Source organism: Oncorhynchus mykiss, chromosome 11, assembly GCF_013265735.2.
Source record: "Oncorhynchus mykiss isolate Arlee chromosome 11, USDA_OmykA_1.1, whole genome shotgun sequence".
NCBI classification, from domain to species: Eukaryota; Metazoa; Chordata; class Actinopteri; order Salmoniformes; family Salmonidae; genus Oncorhynchus; species Oncorhynchus mykiss.
This window is the reverse complement of record NC_048575.1, coordinates 49,799,853-49,822,311: the sequence shown is the minus strand read 5'-3', so window position 1 is coordinate 49,822,311 and position 22,459 is coordinate 49,799,853. Positions and strand designations below refer to the sequence as shown.

General features: G+C 42.0%; 1 protein-coding gene across 2 annotated transcripts in view; it reads right to left on the bottom strand.

Annotated features, from left to right (window-relative positions):
• Positions 1–5,111: 5,111 nt before the first annotated feature.
• Positions 5,112–22,459, bottom strand: part of LOC110535841 (spermatid perinuclear RNA-binding protein) — a 50,864-nt gene continuing 33,516 nt past the window's right edge. For both annotated transcript variants that reach the window (XM_021621161.2, XM_021621162.2), the window contains 10 exons: positions 22,220–22,317; positions 19,062–19,164; positions 18,871–18,954; positions 16,776–16,984; positions 16,257–16,424; positions 15,845–15,979; positions 10,680–10,820; positions 10,419–10,545; positions 10,267–10,317; positions 5,112–5,396 (listed from right to left, as the gene is read on the bottom strand). In XM_021621161.2, the coding sequence (XP_021476836.2) occupies positions 5,308–5,396; positions 10,267–10,317; positions 10,419–10,545; positions 10,680–10,820; positions 15,845–15,979; positions 16,257–16,424; positions 16,776–16,984; positions 18,871–18,954; positions 19,062–19,164; positions 22,220–22,317 (1,205 nt within the window). In that variant the 3' untranslated portion in view covers positions 5,112–5,307. The remainder of the gene's footprint in view (positions 5,397–10,266; positions 10,318–10,418; positions 10,546–10,679; positions 10,821–15,844; positions 15,980–16,256; positions 16,425–16,775; positions 16,985–18,870; positions 18,955–19,061; positions 19,165–22,219; positions 22,318–22,459) is intronic.

Genomic DNA, 22,459 nt, shown 5'->3' with positions numbered 1-22,459 from the left:
ATCACAATTCCAGTGGGTCAGAAGTATACATACACTAAGTTGACTGTGCCTTTAAACAGCTTGGAATATTCCAGAATATTTTGTCATGGCTATCAGAATCTTCTGATAGGCTAATTTACATAATTTGAGTCACTTGGAGGTGTACCTGTGGATGAATTTCAAGGCCTACCTTCAAACTCAGTGCCTCTTTGCTTGACATTATGGGAAAATCAAAAGAAATCAGCCAAGACCTCAGAAAAAAAATTGGAGACCTCCACAAGTCTGGTTCATCCTTGGGAGTAATTTCCAAATTCCTGAAGGTACCACATTCATCTATACAAACAACAGTACACAAGTAGAAACACCATGGGACCACAAAGCCGTCATACCGCTCAGGACGGAGACGCATTCTGTCTCCTAGAGAAGAACGTACTTTGGTGCGAAAAGTGCAACAGCAAAGGACCTTATGAAGATGGAGGAAACAGGTACAAAAGTATCTATATCCACAGTAAAACGAGTCCTATATCAACATAACCTGAATGGCCGCTCAGCAAGGAAGAAGCCACTGCTCCAAAACCGCCATAAGAAAGCCAGACTACGGTTTGCAACTGCACATGGGGACAAAGATCGTACTTTTTGGAGAAACGTCCTGTGGTCTGATGACACAAAAATATAACTTTTTGGCGATAATGACCATCGTTATGTTTGAAGGAAAAGGGGGTAGGCTTGCAAGCCGAAGAACACCATCCCAACCGTGAAGCACGGGCGTGGCAGCATCATGTTGTGGGGGTGCTTTGATGCAGGAGGGACTGGTGCGCTTCACAAAATAGATGGCATCATGAGGAGAGAAAAGTATGTGGATATATTGAAGCAACATCTCAAGACATCAGTCAGGAAGTTAAAGCTTGGTCGCAAATGGGTCTTCCAAATGGAAAATGACCCCAAGCATACTTCCAAAGTTGTGGCAAAATGGCTTAAGGACAACGAAGTCAAGGTATTGGAGTGGCCATCACAAAGCCCTGACTTCAATCCCATAGAACATTTGTGGGCAGAACTGAAAAAGCGTGTGCGAGCAACGAGGCCTACAAACCTGACTCAGTTACACCAGCTCTGTCAGGAGGAATGGGCCAAAATTCACCCAACTTATTGTGGGAAGCTTGTGGAAGGCTACCTGAAACTTTTGACCCAAGTTAAACAATTTAAAGGCAATGCTACCAAATACTAATTGAGTGTTTGTAAACTTCTGACCCACTTGGAATGTGATGAAAGAAATAAAAGCTTAAATCATTAATTCTCTCTACTATTATTCTGACATTTCACATTCTTAAAATAAAGTGGTGATCCTAACTGACCTAAAACAGACATTTTACTGGGATTAAATGTCAGGAATTGTGAAAAACTGAGTTTAAATGTATTTGGCTAAGGTGTATGTACACTTCCGACTTCATATGTATATTCTGTATTCTAGTCATTGAACACTGGTCACTTTAATAATGTTTACATACAGCCTCCCGGGTGGCGCAGTGGTTAAGGGTGCTGTACTACAGCGCCAGCTGTGCCATCAGAGTCGTAACCGGCCGCGACCGGGAGGTCCGTGGGGCGACGCACAATTGGCCTAGCGTCGTCCGGGTTAGGGAGGGATTGGTCGGTAGGGATCTCCTTGTCTCATCGCGCACCAGCGACTCCTGTGGCGGGCCGGGCGGAGTGCGCGCTAGCCAAAGGTGCACGGTGTAGCCTCCGACACATTGGTGCGGCTGGCTTCCGGGTTGGATGCGCGTTGTGTTAAGAAGCAGTACGGCTGGTTGGGTTGTGTATCGGAGGACGCATGACATTCAACCTTCGTCTCTCCCGAGCCCGTACGGGAGTTGTAGCAATGAGACAAGATAGTAGCTACAACAATTGGATACCACGAAATTGGGGAGAAAAAGGGGTAAAATTCAAAAAATATATATAATAATAATAATAATAATAATAATAATAATGTTTACATACTGCATTCTAGTCATTTAACATTGGTCACTTTAATAATGTTTACATACTGTTTTTACACTTTATATGTATATACTGTACTCTAGTCATTGAACACTGGTCACTTTAATAATGTTTACATACTGTTTTACCTACATTATACAGCATATACTGTATTCTAGTCATGGCTCATTCCTATTCATATACTGTCTTTACACACCATTATATGTATATATATTTACATACTTCAGTGGAGGCTGCTGAGGGGAGGACAGCTCATAATATTGGGTGGAATGGAGTTTAATGTTTTTTTTCATACCATTCACTCTATTCCAGCCATTCTCATGAGCTGTCCTCCCCTCAGCAGCCTCCACTGATATACACTTTAAATATAGTGCATTCGGAAAGTATTCAGACCCCTTGATTTGTTAAACATTGTGACGTTACATCCTTATCCTAAAATTGATTAAATGTTTTATTATCAATCTACACACAATATCCCATAATAACAAAGCAAAAAATATATTTTTTAAGACATTTGCTAAAGTTTCTAAAAAGAAAATAACACTTTTACATAAGTATTCAGACCATTTACTAATTTACTCAGTTGAAGCACGTTTGGCAGCGATTACAGCAAGTCTTCTTGGGTATGATGTTACAAGCTTGGCACATCTGTGTTTGGGGAGTTTCTCCCATTCTTCTCTGCAGAACCTCTCAAGCTCTGTCAGGTTGGATGGGGAGCGTTGCGGCACAGCTATTTTCAGCTCTTTCCAGAGATGTTCGATAGGGTTCAAGCCGGGCTCTGGCTGGGCCACTCAAGGACTTGTTCGTAGGGATGGTGCCTGGGTTCCTCCAGACGTGACACTTGGCATTCAGGCCAAAAAGTTCCATCTTGGTTTCATCAGAGCAGAGATTCTTGTTTCTCATGGTCTGAGTGTCCTTAAGGTGCCTTTTGGCAAACTCCAAGCGGGCTGTCACATGCCTTTTACTGAGGAGTGGCCTCCGTCTGGCCACTCTACCAAAAAGGCCAGATTGGTAGAGGGCTGCAGAGATGGTTGGCCTTCTGGAAGCTTCTCCCATCTCCACAGAGGAACTTTGAAAGGGTGACCATTGGATTGTTGGTCACCTCCCTGACCAAGGCCCTTCTCCCCAATTGCTCAGTTTGGCCGTGCAGCCAGCTCTAGGAAGAGTCTTGGTGGTTCCAAACTTCTTCCATTTCAGAATGATGGAGGCCACTATTTTCTTGTGGACCTTCAATGCTGCAGACATTTTTTGGTATCCTTCCCAAGATCTGTGCCGACACTATCATGTCTAGGAGCTCTACAGACAATTCCTTCAATCTCATGGCTTGGTTTTTGCTCTGAAATGCACTGTTAACTGTGGGACTTTATATAGACAGAATTTACCACAGGTGGACTCCAATCAAGTTGTATAAACATCAAGGACGACAAATGGAAACAATATGCACCTGAGCTCAATTTCGAGTCTCATAGCAAAGGGTCTGAATAGTTACGTAAATAAGGTCTGTTTTTTTTTTTTATAAATTCTTAAATTCAAAAAAAAAAAATGTATTCGTCATTATGGGTTATTGTGTGTAGATTGATGAGGGGGGAAATGATTTAATACATTTTTGATTAAGGCTGTAATTTAACAAAATGTGGAAAAAGTAAAGGGGTCTGAAAACTTTCACGAATGCACTGTACGTACATATTTAGATTCCGGTTTCTGACATTTCTTAATTATGTGTGTATTAATATTATTGCTAGGCATTACCGCACTGTTGGAGCAAGAAACACAAGCATTTCGCTGCACCTGCAATAACATCTGCAAATCTGTGTACGCGACCAATAAACTTTGATATGAGAAAAATTGAAAGGTACATTCATGTCTTGCACACTGTTACAAGATTGTGTTTGTGTGTGTGTGTTGGAAACAGAGAGAAATTGAGAGCGCTATTAATTTCTGGGTTGTAGACATAATTCCAGATGTCAATGTGCTGCCCTGAATGGAGTACTGCTATTAACTGCTGCTAATAGATTTTGAAAACATGACATTGGACTAGGATGAGTCTACTCTCTGCTTACACCGTTAAATTTGGAATTAAATACAAAACAGACTTGTTTCTACTGTACAGTACGTACAAATTATACATGCAAATGAACTTATATATATATATATATATACACACTGCTGTGTATATTGTATACAAAGGTGCTTGATATAAATGCATTTACATTGTGGTAAAATACGCATTAATTGACAAGTATTATAAATACAAATTGTATCCTTATTGGGTTAAACATACTCAAAAACCACACACACCCATAATTACAAATATTGTATATACAGTGGTGAGAACAAGTATTTGATACAGTGCTGATTTTGCAGGTTTGCCTACTTAAAAATTACAGACCTCTACATGCTTTCTATCATAGGTACACTTCAACTGTGAGAGACGGAATCTAAAACAAAATCCAGAAAATCACATTGTATGATTTTTAAGTAATAATAATAATAAGTAAGTGCCATTCAGAGGTTAATTGGGCAAGAAAAAAGATTTAAGTGCCTTTGAACAGGTTATGGTAGTAGGTGCCAGGCACACTGGTTTGTGTCAAGAACTGCAAACCTGCTGAGGTTTTCACGCTAAACAGTTTCTCGTGTGTATCAAGATTGGTCCACCACCCAAAGAACATCCAGCTAATTTGAAAACAGTGGGAAGCATTGGAGTCAATATGGGCCAGCATCCATGTGGAATGGTTTATACACCTTGTAGAGTCCATGCCTTGACGAACTGAGGCTGTTCTGAAGGAAAAAGGGGAGGATGCAACTCAATATTAGGAAGTTGTTCTTAATGTTTGGTATACTCAGTGTATATCACATGAATATTGCAGTTTTGTGCTATTTCCAAGTAGATTTGAAGCTAAAGTCAAGTATTGCAACATATTGGGAAATAATTCCAACTCTGATGATGTATTGCTACTTCTTCTTCTTGGATTGATGTCTGCTCAGAGATGGGTCCCGATTTTCCGACCTAGTGTACACTTGCACAATTCATGGGAAGGGTGGAGGTGGAGAATCTAGACACAGTCTTAAAGGGATACTTCGTGATTTAAACGATTTAAACATATATCTCAAAATAAGTCTCAAACAAATCAAGTAACCAATTAAACTTAAGTATTTAGTGCTTAATCTATAACAAACATTTGTGGACAATCACTATCCGATGAACAAGATTAATGTCACTATGCATTCAACCATTTTTGTACCTATAAAAATATACATCATACAAAACTAAAATAAATCATATATATTTCTAAAGGTTCCCTGTCTGAGTTGTACACATGGGGGTTAACACCCATCCTAAAATGGGTAGTAGTGGCAGAAAACAGGAGAGGCTGGGGACAATCTCATGACAGGGAACATTGCTGAAGGCATCCTCGAGAGAAAACCTACAAAGAAAATAAACAAATTGTAGTCTATCCATTCAAATGAAACTTAGAACATACAGTAGCAGTCAAAAGTATACTCATCTACTCATTCAAGAGTTTTTCTTTATTTTTTTTACAATTTTCGACATTGTAGAATAATAAAAAACATAAAACCTATCAAATAACACATATGGAATCATGTACAGTTGAAGTCAGAAGTTTACATACACCTTAGCCAAGTACATTTTAACTCAGTTTTTCACAATTCCTGACATTTAATCCGAGTAAATATTCCCTGTCTTAGGTCAGTTAGGATCAACACTTTATTTTAAGAATGTGAAATGTCAGAAAAATAGTAGAGAGAATGATATATTTCAGCTTTTATTTATTTCATCACATTCCAAGTGGGTCAGAAGTTTACATACACTCAATTAGTATTTGGTAGCATTGCCTTTAAATTGCTTAACATGGGTCAAATGCTTTGGATAGCCTTCCACAAGCTTCCCACAATAAGTTGGGGGAATTTTGGCCCATTCCTCCTGACAGAGCTGGTGTAACTGACTTAGGATTGTTGGCCTCCTTGCTCGCACACGCTTTTTCAGTTCTGCCAACAAATTGTCTATAGGTTTGAGGTCAGGGCTTTGTGATGACCACTCCAATACCTTGACTTTGTTGTCCTTAAAGTCATTGTCCATTTGAAAGACCCATTTGTGACCACGCATTTAACTACCTGACTGATGTCTTGAGATGTTGCTTCAATATATCCACATAATTTCCCTCTCTCATGATGCCATCTATTTTGTGAAGTCACCAGTCCCTCCTGCAGCAAAGTACCACCACAACATGATGCTGCCACCCCCGTGCTTCATGGTTGGGATGGTGTTCCCCCCCCTTTTCGTCCAAACATAATGATGGTCATTATGGCCAAAAAGTTATATTTTTGTTTCATCAGACCAGAGGACATTTCTCCAAAACTTACGATCTTTGTCCCCATGTGCCATTGCAAACCGTAGTCTGTTTTTTCTTATGGCGGTTTTGGCGCAGTGGCTTCTTCCTTGCCGAGTGGCCTTTCAGGTTATGTCGATATAGGCCTCGTTTTACTGTGGATATAGATAGTTTGGACCTGTTTCCTCCAGCATCTTCACAAGGTCCTTTGTTGATGTTCTGGGATGGATATGCAATTTTCACACCAAAGTACATTCATCTCTAGGAGACAGAAGGTGTCTCCTTCCTGAGCGGTATGACAGCTGGGTTGTCCCATGGTGTTTATACTTGCATACTGTTGTTTGTACAGATGAACGTGGTACCTTCAGACGTTTGGAAATTGCATCCAAGGATGAACCAGACTTGTGTCTTGGCTGATTTCTTTTGATTTCCCCATGATGTCAAGCAAAGAGGCACTGAGTTTGAAGGTAGGCCTTGAAATGCATCCACAGGTACACCTCCAATTGACTCAAATCATGTCAATTAGCCTATCAGAAGCTTCTAAAGCCATGACATTTTCTGGAATTTTCCAAGCTGTTTAAATGCACAGTCAACTTAGTGTATGTAAACTTCTGACCCACTGGAATTGTGATACAGTGAATTATAAGTGAAATAATCGGTCTGTAAACAACTGTTGGAAAAATGACTTGTGTCATGCACAAAGTAGATGTCCTATCCGACTTGTCAAAACTATAGGTTTGTTAACAAGACATTTGGAGTGTATGCAAGAACCCTAAGTGTATGTAAACTTCTGACTTCAACTGTAGTAACCAGAAAAGTTGCATGAACTAACTGTGTACAATAATGGTGAAAAATATGATTTTTGAATGACTATCCCATTGCTGTACCCCACATGCACAATTTTCTGTAAAGTCCCTCATTTGGGGCGGCAGGTAACCAAGTGGTTTGAGCATTGGGCCAGTAACCGAAAGGTTGCTAGATCGAATCCCCGAGTTGACAGAAAGGAAGGAAACTGCTGAGGGATTTCACCATGATACCAATGGTGATTTTAAAACAGTTATTACAGAGTTAAATGGGTGTGATAGGATAAAACTAAGGATAGATAAACAATACTCCACAATGCTAACCTAAATGACAGAGTGAAAAGGAAGCCTGTACAGAACAATACTGCAAAGAATGGGGCAAAGAAATGTACTTTTTGTCCTTTTATTTATTTATTTTATTTCACCTTTATTTAACCAGGTAGGCTAGTTGAGAACAAGTTCTCATTTACAACTGCGACCTGGCCAAGATAAAGCAAAGCAGTGTGACACAGACAACAACACATAGTTACACATGAAATAACATGGAAATAACATGGAATAAACAATAAACAAGCCAATAACACAATAAAAAAGTCTATATACAGTGTGTGCAAAATGCATGAGGTAGGCAATAAATGGCCCACAGTAGCAAAGAATAACAATTTAGCAGATTAACACTGGAGTGATAAATGAGCAGATGATGATGTGCAAGTAGAGATACTGGTGTGCAAAAGAGCAGAAAAGTAAATAAAAACAGTATGGGGATGAGGTAAGTAGATTGGGTGGGCTATTTCCAAATGGACTATGTACAGCTGCAGCGATCGGTTAACTGCTCAGATAGCTGATGTTTAAAGTTGGTGATGGAGATAAGACTCCAGCTTCAGCAATTTTTGCAATTCGTTCCAGTCACAGGCAGCAGAGAACTGGAAGCAAAGGTGGCCAAATGAGGTGTTGGCTTTGGGGATGATCAGTGAGATATATAGTGAGATTTTTCCTCCACTTTGACAGAGTATTTTGTATAGATTGTTGGAAAAAAAATGCCAATTACATACATTTAATCCCACTTTGTAATGTAACAAAATGTGAAAAAAGTCAAGGGGTGTGAATACTTTCTGAAGGCACTCACATTTGACTGTTCGGCATCTGAGCACCCTCGCTAAGAATCAGGAAAGCAGAAAATGGCAAGGTGAGTTGGAAAAGTTAGCGCATGCGGGGCCTCCCGAGTGGCACAGCGATCTAAGGCACTACAACGCAGTGCTTGAGGCATCACTACAGACCCAGGTTCAATCCCAGGTTGTCTCACAACTGGCTGTGACCGGGAGTCCCATAGGGTGGCCCACAATTGGCCCAGCGTCGTCCGGGTTAGGGGAGAGTTTGGCCGGGGGGGGGGGGGGGGGGGGGGGATACTTTGCTCATCGCGCTCTAGTGACTCCTGGTGATGGGCCAGGTGCCTGCAGGCTGACTCTGGTCGTCAGTTAAACGGTGTTTCCTCCAACACATTGGTGCAACTGGCTTCCGGGTTAAGCGGACGGGTGGCTGGGGGCAGTATTGAGTAGCTTGGATGAATAAGGTACCCAGAGTAAACTGTCTGCTCCTCAGTCCCAGTTGCTAATATATGCATATTATTAGTATATTTGGATAGAAAACACTCTGAAGTTTCTAAAACTGTTTGACTGATGTCTGTGAGTAATAACAGAACTCATACGGCAGGCAAAAACCTGAGACAAAATCCAACCAGGAAGTGGGAAATCTGGGGTTGGTTGATTTTCAACTCATTCCCTATTGAAGATAGGAAGTGCAACATGACCAATATCCCACTAAGGCTTCCATTAGATGTCAACCGTCTTTAGAAACTTGTTTGAGGCTTCTACTGTAAAGGAGGGGCTCATAAAGGCTCTTTGAGTCAGTGGCCTGGCAGATTGCCACAAACTCGTGATGCTCGTTCACGTGAGAGGTAGCTCCCGTTCCGTTGCTTTTCTGAAGACAAAGGAATTCTCCAGTTGGAACATTATTGAAGATTTATGTTAAAAACATCCTAAAGATTGACTCTATACATTGTTTGACATGTTTCTACGGACTGTAACGGAACTTTGACATTTCGTCTGCAACTAGTGAACGCGCTTCGTGACTTTGGATGTGTTTACAAAAGTAGCTATTTTGACATAAATGATGGACATTATCGAACAAAACAAACATTTATTGTGGAACTGGGATTCCTGGAAGTGCATTCTGATGAAGATCATCAAAGGTAAGTGAATATTTATAATGCTATTTCTGACTTCTATTGACTGCACAATATCTTTTTTGGTTGTTTGGTCTCTGAGAGCTGTACTCAGATTATAGCATGGTTTACTTTTTCCGTAAAGCTTTTTTGAAATCTGACACAGCGGTTTCATTTAAGGAGAAGTGTATCTAAAGTTCCATGCATAAGACTTGTATTTTCATCAACATTTATAATGAGTTTTTCTGTAAATTGATGTGGCTCTCTGCAAAATCACCAGATGTTTTGGAACTACTGAACAAAACGTGCCAAAGTATACTGAGATTTTTTTATATAAATATGAACTTTATCGAACAAAACATATATGTATTGTGTAACATGAAGTCCTATGAGTGTTATCTGATAAAATGAATCACTAACCTTTGATGCTCTTCATCTCTATTTCTGATTTTTGTGACTCCTCTCTTTGACTGGAAAAATGGCTGTGTTTTTCTGTGACTTGGCTCTGACCTAACATAATTGTTTGTGGTGCTTTCGCCGTAAAGACTATTTGAAATCGGACACTGTGGTGGGATTAACAAGAAGTGCATCTTTAAAATGGTGTGAAATACTTCTATGTTTGAGGAATTTTAATTATGAGATTTCTGTTGTTTTGAATTTGGCGCCCTGCACTTTCATTGGCCCAAGAAGTTACTTAGAATCGTGGTTTGGGGGGCATATTTCGGAGGAAGGATGACTCAACCTTCGCCTCTCCCGAGCCCATTGGGGAGTTGCAGCGATAAGACAAGATTGCGATTGGAGATCACGAAAATTGGGGAGAAAGATTAGGATAAAATACAAAAAATATATTTTAAAAACGCATGCATGTGTGACACTGTCTAGTAGCTGCTGGCCCTGGCTCTGGTATGAACAATGTGCTTACCATAGGCAGGGAGGGAAGCTGCAGTACCATAACCATATGGAGCTCCATAGCCTGGAAAGAGAGGTCAGGGAACTTTAGCTACAGGATCAGTGCTTACATAGCGACAACCTAACGAACACACACATTTACAAACACCAAGCCCCAGGTCTTACCTATTGGGAGGTAGCCATGGGTGGGGGGAGCGCTGATGTAGGGTGTTCTATGCATCACTGGCCTTGTTCTAGGCCTGGAATGGGCACAGGCTGGGATAGTCACAGTTGATGACACAGTTCTCTTCACCTGCAAACAAACACACACATTCTTTACGGTTATAGCGTCACCTTTGCATACTTTTGGACGTATGCTGCACAACTAATAATGATAGGCTCATTTGAATTCTATGCATGGGCTGAAAGTGATCTTTGTCCACCCACCAGTGTGGTGGGTCTCCTCTTCTTGTTGCGGGGGTCTTTGGAGTCAGAGAATAGTCTCTTCAGAGCAGCCAGGGCAGCGCAAGCCTTCGCCGCTTTCTTATTGGGCCCTGAGCCTCGGAACTTCTGTTTATCAACCTCCACCTACAGTACAGTACAGACACTCAATCATTCAAAACTACACTAGGGCCACTTGCCCTGACCTACTGGGCTCTAGTTTAGTTTCTCTTGGTCAGGTCAAAATATTTAAATAAAAGTCAAGCAGGTGCTAGGCTGCTGGGTGTGTGTGCAAGTCTGTGTGTGTGTGTGTGTGTGTGTGTGTGTGTGTGTGTGTGTGTGTGTGTGCGAAGCACTACCACAGAGTTATATTTTACAACGAATGCTGCAGAAGAAGCAAAATCCTTCGTAGGCGACTCTTTTGTCCACACCCACACGGCTGGCGCGCCCCAAATGTCTGGTGCACCGCGCCCGCACACACACAGCTGGCTGGCTGTCTTTGTCTATAATACATCTGTGCTGCATGCGATTGAACAAGTCCCAGGAAGCATGCCCTTTTGTTGCCTTCCTTGTTAGAATAAAAGAGATTACTTGAAAAAAGTAATACCTAATCCATTAGCCTACTAATTCATGTATTGATAAATTAAAAATGTGCACATGTTCAATAGCCCAGAAGAAACAAATAAACCGGAAGAAAAATGATTTTAACCTGGTAATAATAAATGTTATTTCAATTTGCTCCAGAATCTAATTACATTAATAACAAAACTAGGTCTAAAATATTTCCTTGAAATGTTAATTCAAACAGCATATGAAATTGCCTTTATTAGAGATACTGCACAGCGGCTTGTTCTGGCCGATCCCCTCAAACTTATCAGCAGCACACAGAATCTCTCCATCGATTGGAGGAGTATTAGGCTATTGGCACCAATATGTCAAGTCTGACTGAAGCCTATTCATTTTTCTTTTATTTAACTAGGCAAGTCTGATAACAACAAATTCTTATTTACAATGACGGTCTAGACCGGCTAAACCCTCCCCTAACCTGGAGGACGCTGGGCCAATAGGCTAACAGCTAAATAAATTTTAAAAAAGGTGAAAAGACTGAATGTGACTGACTTGACCTAGGAAAGTGTCCAGACGACCGTGTGCTGGATGACTAGTAGGCTAGATGTGAATGTTCTGAAGGAGTCATTCTAATCAATCACCTGAATCATTTACGAGCCCCCATCAACAGCCAATGGGGGCCATCAGCAGGACAATTCTTGCTTTGTCTGAGATCAAATCAAATCTTATTAGTCACATGCGCTGAATACTTAGTGAAATGCTTACTTACAAGGCCATAACCAACAATGCAGTTTAAAAAAATATGAATAAGAAATAAAAGGAACAAGTAATTAAAGAGCAGCAGTAAAATAACAAAAGTGTGACTATATACAGGAGGTACCAGTACAGAGTGAATGTGCGGGGGAACCAGTTAGTCGAGGTAATTGAGATAATATGTACATGTAGGTAGAGTTATTAAAGTGACTATGGATAGATAACAGAGAGTAGCAGCAGTGTAAAGGGGGGAGGGGGGGGGAGGAGCCAATGCAAATAGTCTGGGTAGCCATTTGATTAGATGTTCAGGAGTCTTATGGCTTGGGGGAAGAAGATGTTTAGAAGCCTCTTGGTCTAGAAGAACAAGAAACGCACACCTATTAAGACGAGGTGCTGGCTAGTGGAGTAGAAACTTGAAAATAAAGGAGTAGTTGTTTGTAAACTTGTGTAGTTAAATTAATCTATGATCGTATGCTATCCATTTGTTTGTATGCTGTTCTTTGTATGACATTTTAATATTTGATTATTAACCAATGGTATTAGGCCACTCTTGGCCATGATTACAGACACCTGTGTCTTTTGACACTATATAAACGAGTCATCCCGCAGTGTTTGTGATTATACCCTGATGAAGACAGCCAAGCTGTCGAAACGTTGGTATTACATTTTTGCATCTGAGCTCCTAGAGTGTGTGGCTCTCCTTTATTTTCTAGAAGCCTCTTGGACCTAGACTTGGCACTCCGGTACCGCTTGCCGTGCGGTAGCAGAAAGAAAAGTCTATGACTAGGGTGGCTGAAGTCTGACAATTTTTAGGGCCTTCCTCTGACACCACCTGGTATATAGAGGTCCTGGATGGCAGACATGAGTGCTACAGGTCGGTAGTCATTTTGGCAAGTTACCTTAGTGTTCTTGGGCACAGGGACTATGGTGGTCTGCTTGAAACATGTTGGTATTACAGAGGGGTTGAAAATGTCAGTGAAGACACTTGCAAACAAAGGTTTCTGTACCAAATACAGTGGGGCAAAAAACTATTTTGTCAGCCACCAATTGTGCAAGTTATTCCACTTAAAAAGATGAGGCCTGTAATTTTCATCATAGGTACACTTCAACTATGACAGACAAATGAGAAAAAAAATCCAGAAAATCACATTGTAGGATTTTTTATGAATTTATTTGCAAATTATGGTGGAAAATAAGTATTTGGTCACCTACAAACAAGCAAGATTTCTGGCTCTCACAGACCTGTAGCTTCTTCTTTAAGAGGCTCCTCTGTTCTCCACTCGTTACCTGTATTAATGGCACCTGTTTGAACTTGTTATCAGTATAAAATACACCTGTCCACAACCTCATACAGTCACACTCCAAACTCCACTATGGCCAAGACCAAAGAGCTGTCAAAGAACACCAGAAACAAAATTGTAGACCTGCACCAGGCTGGGAAGACTGAATCTGCAATAGGTAAGCAGCTTGGTTTGAAGAAATCAACTGTGGGAGCAATTATTAGGAAATGGAAGACATACAAGACCACTGATAATCTCCCTCGATCTGGGGCTCCACGCAACGGTGAGCAAAAATCCCAGAACCACACAGGGGGACCTAGTGAATGACCTGCAGAGAGCTGGGACCAAAGTAACAAAGCCTACCATCAGTAACACACTACGCCGCCAGGGACTCCTGCAGTGCCAGACGTGTCCCCCTGCTTAAGCCAGTACATGTCCAGGCCCGTCTGAAGTTTGCTAGAGAGCATTTGGATGATCCAGAAGAAAATTGGGAGAATGTCATATGGTCAGATGAAATAATATAAAATATAACTTTTTGGTAAAAACTCAACTCGTCGTGTTTGGAGGACAAAGAATGCTGAGTTGCATCCAAAGAACACCATACCTACTGTGAAGCATGGGGGTGGAAACATCATGCTTTGGGGCTGTTTTTCTGCAAAGGGACCAGGACGACTGATATGTGTAAAGGAAAGAATGAATGGGGCCATGTATCGTGAGATTTTGAGTGAAAACCTCCTTCCATCAGCAAGGGCATTGAAGATGAAACGTGGCTGGGTCTTTCAGCATGACAATGATCCCAAACACACCGCCCGGGCAACAAAGGAGTGTCTCCGTAAGAAGCATTTCAAGGTCCTGGAGTGGCCTAGCCAGTCTCCAGATCTCAACCCCATAGAAAATCTATTGAGGGAGTTGAAAGTCCGTGTTTCCCAGCAACAGCCCCAAAACATCACTGCTCTAGAGGAGATCTGCATGGAGGAATGGGCCAAAATACCAGCAACAGTGTGTGAAAACCTTGTGAAGACTTACAGAAAACATTTGACCTCTGTCATTGCCAACACAGGGTATATAACAAAATATTGAGATTTTGTTACTGACCAAATACTTATTTTCCACCATAATTTGCAAATAAATTCATAAAAAATCCTACAATGTGATTTTCTGGATTTTTTTTCCTCATTTTGTCTGTCATAGTTGAAGTGTACCTATGATGAAAATTACAGGCCTCTCATCTTTTTAAGTGGGAGAACTTGCACAATTGGTGGCTGACTAAATACTTTTTTGCCCCACTGTATATCAATGATGTTGCTCTTGCTGCGGGCGATTCCCTGATACACCTCTATGCAGACGACATCATTCTGTATACTTCTGGCCCTTCCTTGGAAACTGTGCTATCTATCCTCCAAACGAGCTTCAATGCCATACAACACTCCTTCCAAATGCATGCTTTTCAACCGTTCCGCTGCCTGCACCCGCACGCCCGACTAGCATCACCACCCTGGATGGTTCCGACCTAGAATATGTGGACATCTACAAGTACCAAGGTGTCTGGCTAGACTGTAAACTCTCCTTCCAGACTCATATCAAACGTCTCCAATCTAAAATCAAATCTAGAGTCGGCTTTCTATTCCGCAACAAAGCCTCCTTCACTCACGCCGCCAAACTTACCCTAGTAAAACTGACTATCCTACCAATCACTCAGTACTCTACTGAGCATTGAAGATGGGTCGTGGCTGGGTCTTCCAGCATGACAACGACCCGAAACGCACAGCCAGGGCAACTAAGGAGTGGCTCCGTAAGAAGCATCTCAAGGTCCTGGAGTGGCCTAGCCAGTCTCCAGACCTGAACCCAATAGAAAATCTTTGGAGTGAGCTGAAAGTCCGTATTGCCCAGCGACAGCCCCGAAACCTGAAGGATCTGGAGAAGGTCTGTGTGGAGGAGTGGGCCAAAATCCCTGCTGCAGTGTGTGCAAACCTGGTCAAGAACTTCAGGAAACGTATGATTTCTGTAATTGCAAACAAAGGTTTCTGTACCAAATATTAAGTTCTGCTTTTCTGATGTATCAAATACTTATGTCATGCAATAAAATGCAAATTAATTACTTAAAAATCATACAATGTGATTTTCTGGATTTTTGTTTTAGATTCCGTGTCTCACAGTTTAAATGTACCTATGATAACAATTACAGACCTCTACATGCTTTGTAAGTAGGAAAACCTGCAAAATCGGCAGTGTTTCAAATACTTGTTCTCCCCACGGTATATATACATATATATAAACACACACACAAAGATATTCGGCCCATATGAACTTATTTAATTTATGCCAAAAAACAACCATACATGATTTAAAGAAAATCAGCAAAAAAAAAAAAATGTCACATTCTTTAATAAGACTCAAACACAAACACGCAATAGGCTACAGCTCGCTTCACAACGAAATACAGGGAAACTCAAGGATTTGTAGCCTACAGTGCGAGTGCGCTGAGGGCTCTGTACGCAGCGTTGGGCCCTCCCTGAAGCATTTTGCGCAACAAAAAGCAGCTTAAGCGTGTAAGTGTGTATAAAGACTTGCCTCCATGATGAAGCGTTTGTCGCAGCTGCCGCCGGTCTCTGATAGGAGTTCGTACTTCAGGCCTCTGCGTTTCTCATTCAGCTCCATCACTGGGTTCTTGCCCCCTGCCGTAAGGAGAGGGCCTGGGGTGCGGGACTAGGGATAATAATAGAATGAAATCACTACCTCTCTAGAATTGTAAGAGATGGGGTTCAGTCGGTGAATCACACAAAACATATCCATTATAGATGCATACCAGTTTAACAACTATCGCAAATAGTGTAGGCAATCACAATGAAAGATTTATAATAGGTTTCCATGTTAGTGTGACAGTTGTGTGGTAACATCATGTGGTCAGTGTGATGGTTGTGTGGTTAGCTAGTGTACGTGTGACGGTCGTGTTGTGTTGGGAGTGTGACTGTTGTGTGGTTACCTCGTGTGCGTCTGTGGAGGAGGTGACAGAGTTTCTGCTGGAGCTGGTGGAGATCCTGTCATTTCTATCACTTCTATGGTTGCGTCCCTCGCCGTCAGACCTCTCGTCAGCACTCAGGGAGTCCAGGTCCACATCGAGGTCAGCTGGGTAACCTAGTGCCTGTAGGACCTGGGGAACAGGAGCAAGAGGAACAAAGATAGTAAAATAATATATAAGATCAAGAGGAGGAGCACTTCCTTGGACACTGTGTGTTGTCATGGTAGAGTGCACCCAATAGTTGTGTCATATCTGCAATGTATCAATGTAATAATAGTGTCTGTGTCACAGTTCTACAATACATGTACAGATGATTCTACATCATCTTTCTTAAAAATCCACTATTCTCCATCAATCCAATACAATGCTTCTCTCATGTTACTGGCCTCTGCCTGTCCTAACTGCTAGTCTTCATCATCTCGTAACATGCATCCCTCCATGTATTCTTCCCATGCCATTTACTGAAATAGGTTTGTTGGGTACCTTAAGTGCTACTTGTAGTTTGGCCGTCTTCTTGGAGGCGCCGGAAGCCTCGTAGACAGTGCCGTGGACGTCCACAGACATGGTGAAGACTGGAGCGTGGACTGGGCCGGACTGGGACAATAGCTTGTACTGCAGCCCTGGGTGGACCTGGTTCAGTCTTATCACGGCGGTCATGGAGTGGTTGGGGTCCATCCTGTTACTGTCCAGAACTAGGAGGAAACATGGAGACCATACAGGGTTTCAATTACATAAATTAGAAGTATATGAGATAGATTGTGATTTTGAACAGTACTTTATAAACTCTGCAACAACAACAAAAAAGTCCCTCTTTTCAGGACCGTCTTTCAAAGATAATTTGTAAAAATCCAAATAACTTCACAGATCTTCATTGTAAAAGGTTTAAAACACTTTTTCCCATGCTTGTTCAATGAACCATAAACAATTAATGAACATGCACCTGTGGAACGGTCGATAAGACACTTAGACGGTAGGCAATTAAGGTCACAGTTCTGAAAACTTAGGACACTGAAGAAGCCTTTCTACTGACTGAAAAACACCAAACGTGAACGTGTCTTAGGCATGCTGCTAGGAGGCATGATGACTACTGATGTGGCCAGGGCAATAAATTGCAATGTCCATACTGTGAGACACCTAAGACGGCGCTACAGGGAGACAGAACGGACAGCTGATCGTCCTCGCAGTGGCAGACCAAATGTAACAACACCTGCACAGGATCGGTACATCCGAACATCACACCTGCGGGACAGGTACAGGATGGCAACAACTGCCCGAGTTACACCAGGTACGCACAATCCCTCCATCAGTGCTCAGACTGTCCGCAATAGGCTGAGGGAGGCTGGCCTGAGGGCTTGTAGGCCTGTTGTAAGGCAGGTCCTCACCAGACATCACCGGCAACGTCACCTATGGGCACAAACCCGCCGTCCCTGGACCAGACAGGACTGGCAAAATTCTTTCTTCACTGGCGAGTCGCAGTTTTGTCTCACCAGGGGTGATGGTCATATTCAAATTTATTAAGGAATGAGTGTTACACCGAGGCCTGTACGGGATCGATTTGGAGGTAGAGGGTCCGTCCAGGTCCAGACACAGCATGTCTGGGACCTGTTGGATCTTAGGGTGAGGGCTAGAGCCATTCCCCACAGAAATGTCCAGGAACTTGCAGGTGCCTTGGTGGCAGATTGGGGTAACATCTCACAGCAAGAAGTGGCAAATATGGTGCAGTCCATAAGGAAGAGATACACTGCAGTACTTAATGCAGCTGGTGGCCACACCAGATAGGGACTAACTTTAGATTTTGACCCCCCTTTGTTCAGTAACATTTCTGTTAGTCACGTCTGTGGAACTTGTTCAGTTTATGTCTCAGTTGTTGAATCTTGTTATGTTCATACAAATATTTACACATGTTAAGTTTGCTGAAAATAAACGCAGTTGACAGTGAGAAGACATTTCTTTTTTTGCTGAGTTTAGGTCTAGTTCTATACAGTGGATTCTGAACTAGGTTAGCATGGCAGGTGTCAAGGCATGTCTAATCTAAATGCCCAGGCAGACAAGGAGTGAGATTGAGGAAGGGAGCAGGTGTGTCAGATAGTGGGAGAACGTGGTGGTGCTAATACAAGGACAGCGTCCTATAGTGTAGGTAAGTGTCCTGTGAGAGATACCGAGGTGTAGAAAGATAATTGTGTGAGAGACTGCCTGGAGGGGGATTAATCCCCAGTCCATTTCAACCCCCTATCTGTCAGTCACCTGCTTTGAACTGTGGAAGATCAAAGTCCTGTGGGATTGGAGTCACAGTGAGGGGAAATTTAATTACTGTGACACAGACAGCCTGTACTAGCCATGAGGGGTAGATGAGAGATGGTATGGGATTAATACCCCACTCAGAATGCTATTTTTGAGTATTGACATTCTGGAATGTACCCGTATTCTATTATAGAGTTCTTATAAGGGCAATTGGCATAGGCTGATCTACAGAAAGTCTACGCATCTACACTACATAGTAGTTTTCTAGGCTGAACGGAGAGGAAAGGGATTTCCCTACACTCAGGAAGGATTTAGCCAGAGCAGCAGGGAATCTGACCTCTCATCAGGTTGTGTTTCATCCTCTTGAAGAGCTGTCTGTCGTAAGTGCGTCTGTCTTCATGCTGCCTTTTACGACAGGTTCCTGTGTAATACAAATGATGGTTTCACCTTCAGGAGAACAGAGACAACCTGAGATCTCGAGCATGAACACACACACACACACACACACACACACACACACAAACACACCTTTGTCTAACCCGAAGAGTCTGTGTGACGGTTTGGTTGGAGTGAGAGGATTCATATTCAGGACCTTATAAAGCTGTCCAAAGGCTAGGAGGCGTAGCGCATGCTGAAACAGACAGATACAGTATGAAACCAGACAGAATGAGGGCACAAAACAAGAGTAAAAAACAACCACAAGCCCTATAGAAATGAGTGACGCTAGAAATACCTACTAGAACGTAATCAATGGGTGAATTAAATACGGAACTATCGATCAATAGCATGTATTTAATATTATACTGCGAGATTCTGCTATTTAAGTCTATATGAAGGAAGTTAGCAGTACTTTCACAAGCCAATGCTAGCATGCGTTAACGCAATGACTGGAATTGTACAGGTACAGTAGCATTGCTATGCCAAAATCTAGCAGTACCCCATTAATTTTTTGATTAGCATTTTACTATTTTATTAGAATCCCCAATTACCTCTTCCTAGTGTCCAAATAGGAAACAAAAACAAAATATAAACACTACAATTTATAATATTATACAAAAAATTAAATAAAAATGCCTCTTAATACTGTGCATTTCCCAGCCTCTGTTCTGGACCTGGGGAATGTGAAGAAACCTCTGGCTGCATGTCTTGTGAGGTACCGATGAGTATCTGAACTGTGTGTAAACTGCATCAGTACCAGTTCAGTAGATTTGGCATGGGTCCCCAGATCCCCAAAAAGTTCTACAGCGGCACCATCAAGAGCATCCTGACCGATTGCATCACTGCCTGGTATGGTAACTGCTCGGTATCTGGCTACAGAGGAGTGTGTATGGCCCAGTACATCACTGGAGCCAAGCTTTCTGCCATCCAGGACCCATATACTAAGCGGTGTCAGAGGAAGGCCCAAAAAACAGTCAAAGACTCCAGTCACCCAAGTCATAGACTGTTCCTCTGCTACCGTACGGCAAGCTATACCGCAGCGCCAAGTCTAGGACTAAAAGGCTCCTTAAAAAGCTTCTACCCACAAACCATAAGACTGATGAACAATTCATAAAATGGCCAAAGGGACTATTTACATTGACGACCCCCGCTTTGCTTTTACACTGCTGCTACTCCCCGTTTATTATCTATGCATAGTCACTTTACCCCTACCTACATGTACAAATTACCTCAACTAATCTGTACCACAGCACATTGACTCAGTACCGCTACCCCATGTATAGCCTCTTCATTGTGTTACTTTTAAAAAAAACAATTTTTACTTCAGTTTATTTAGTAAATATTTTCTTAACTCTATTTCTTGAACTGCATTGTTGGTTAAGGGCTTGTAACTAAGCCTTTCACGGTAAGGTCTACACTTGTATTTGGCGCATGTGACAAATCGAATTTGATTTGACCTCTTCCCATTTTAACAACAATAGAGTCTACATGTTTTGACCATAACAGCTTGCTATCTAGGCTTTTACCCCCAGCAGTTTTAACTTTCTCAATCACCACATTATTCAGTAAGAGATCTTGGAAAGAGTTGTTACATTGGGAACATATACACAATTGCAACAACCATGACTTACTGTACAGTGCATATGAACAGAACAGATTTCCTCCTACCTGGAGCGAGAAACCGAGAGATCCTCCTCACCTTCCTCTACCCTCCCAATAGTATTACATTGCATTCTGCTCAGGGGCAGTCTAGAAGTGTTATATGTAAGCAGCACTAAGCAGTGCTGGTGCGCTGGGAATGCTTTCCCACGCTCATTAGTGGGCTAATTAGGCCTCCATGAGTGTCCTCAGCTCCAAGGGGCTGTAGAGGTCGAGTCTGGGGTGCTGTAGCAGCACTGATCTAACTATAGACCTTGACTGGGCCTCTGGGGTGGCCGTGGGGCCACTTTAAATAAACCTCATCATCCAATCAAAGTGAGGGAGACGGTACTGTAACGAGGAGAGCAGTGTCATTTCTTTCCTGACGTATACAAGTCTGACTTTACAGCATTGTAGGTATGTAATATACAGTTGAAGTCGCAAGTGTACATACACCTTAGCCAAATACAGTTACTCAGTTTTTCACAATTCCTGACATTTAATCCTAGTAAAAATTCCCTGTCTAAGGTCAGTTATATCACCACTTTATTTTAAGAATGTGAAATGTCAGAATAAGAGTAGAGAGAATAATTTATTTCAGCTTTTATTTAATTCCCAGTGGGTCAGAAGTTTACAAACACTCAATTAGTATTTGGTAGCATTGCCTTTAAATTGTTTAACTTGGGTCAAACATTTCGGGTAGCCTTCCACAAGCTTCCCACAATAAATTGGGTGAATTTTGGCCCATTCCTCCTGACAGAGCTGTTGTAACAGAGTCAGGTTTGTAGGCCTCCTTGCTCGCACACGCTTTTTCTGTTCTGCCCACAAATTTCTATGGGATTGAGGTCAGGGCTTTGTGATGGCCACTCCAATACCTTGACTTTGTTGTCCTTAAGCCATTTTGACACAACTTTGGAAGTATGCTTGGGGTCATTGTCCATTTGGAAGACCCATCAGTGACCAAGCTTTAACTACCTGACTGATGTCTTGATGTTGCTTCAATATATCCACGTAATTTTCCATCCTTATGATGCCAACTATTTTGGGAAGTGCACCAGACCCTCCTGCAGCAAAGCACCCCCACAACATGATGCTGCCACCCCCATGCTTCACGGTTGGGATGGTGTTCTTCGGCTTGCAAGCCTCCCCTTTTTTCCTCCAAATATAACAATGGTCATTATGGCCAAAAAGTTATATTTTTGTTTCATCAGACCAGAGAACATTTCTCCAAAAAGTACAATCTTTGTCCCCATGTGCAGTTGCAAACTGTAGTCTGGCTTTTTTATGGCGGTTTTGGAGCAGTGGCTTCTTGCTGAGCGGCCTTCCAGATTAGTGTACTTAGTGTATGTAAACTTCTGACCCACTGGAATTGTGATACAATGAATTATAAGTTAAATAATCTGTCTGTAAACAATTGTTGAAAAAATTACTTGTGTCATGCACAAAGTAGATATCCTAACTGACTTGCCAAAACTATAGTTTGTTAAAAAAAAGACATTTGTGGAGTGGTTGAAAAACGAGTTTTAATGACTTCTACCTAAGTGTATGTAAACTTCCGACTTCAACTGTATGTATTGTAGGTATGTAACTGATGTATTTAAGTGTCTCACCTGTGCATTGTGAGTGATAGCCTGAGCCTGTTGGCCTGTGATCACTGACAAGGTGTCTGTTGGCTCCTTCTCACAGGGGTCGTGAACTCCCGGCCCATCTGGAACAGCAGTAAAAATCCACATATTATATGGGCTTACTGGGCTAACTCAGCCCATCCACCCCCAGTGAATGGGCACAGTAAGTCCCATTGAGGTCAGCAGACCACTTTCCCAGGGGATACCTGGATAGAAAACCTCATA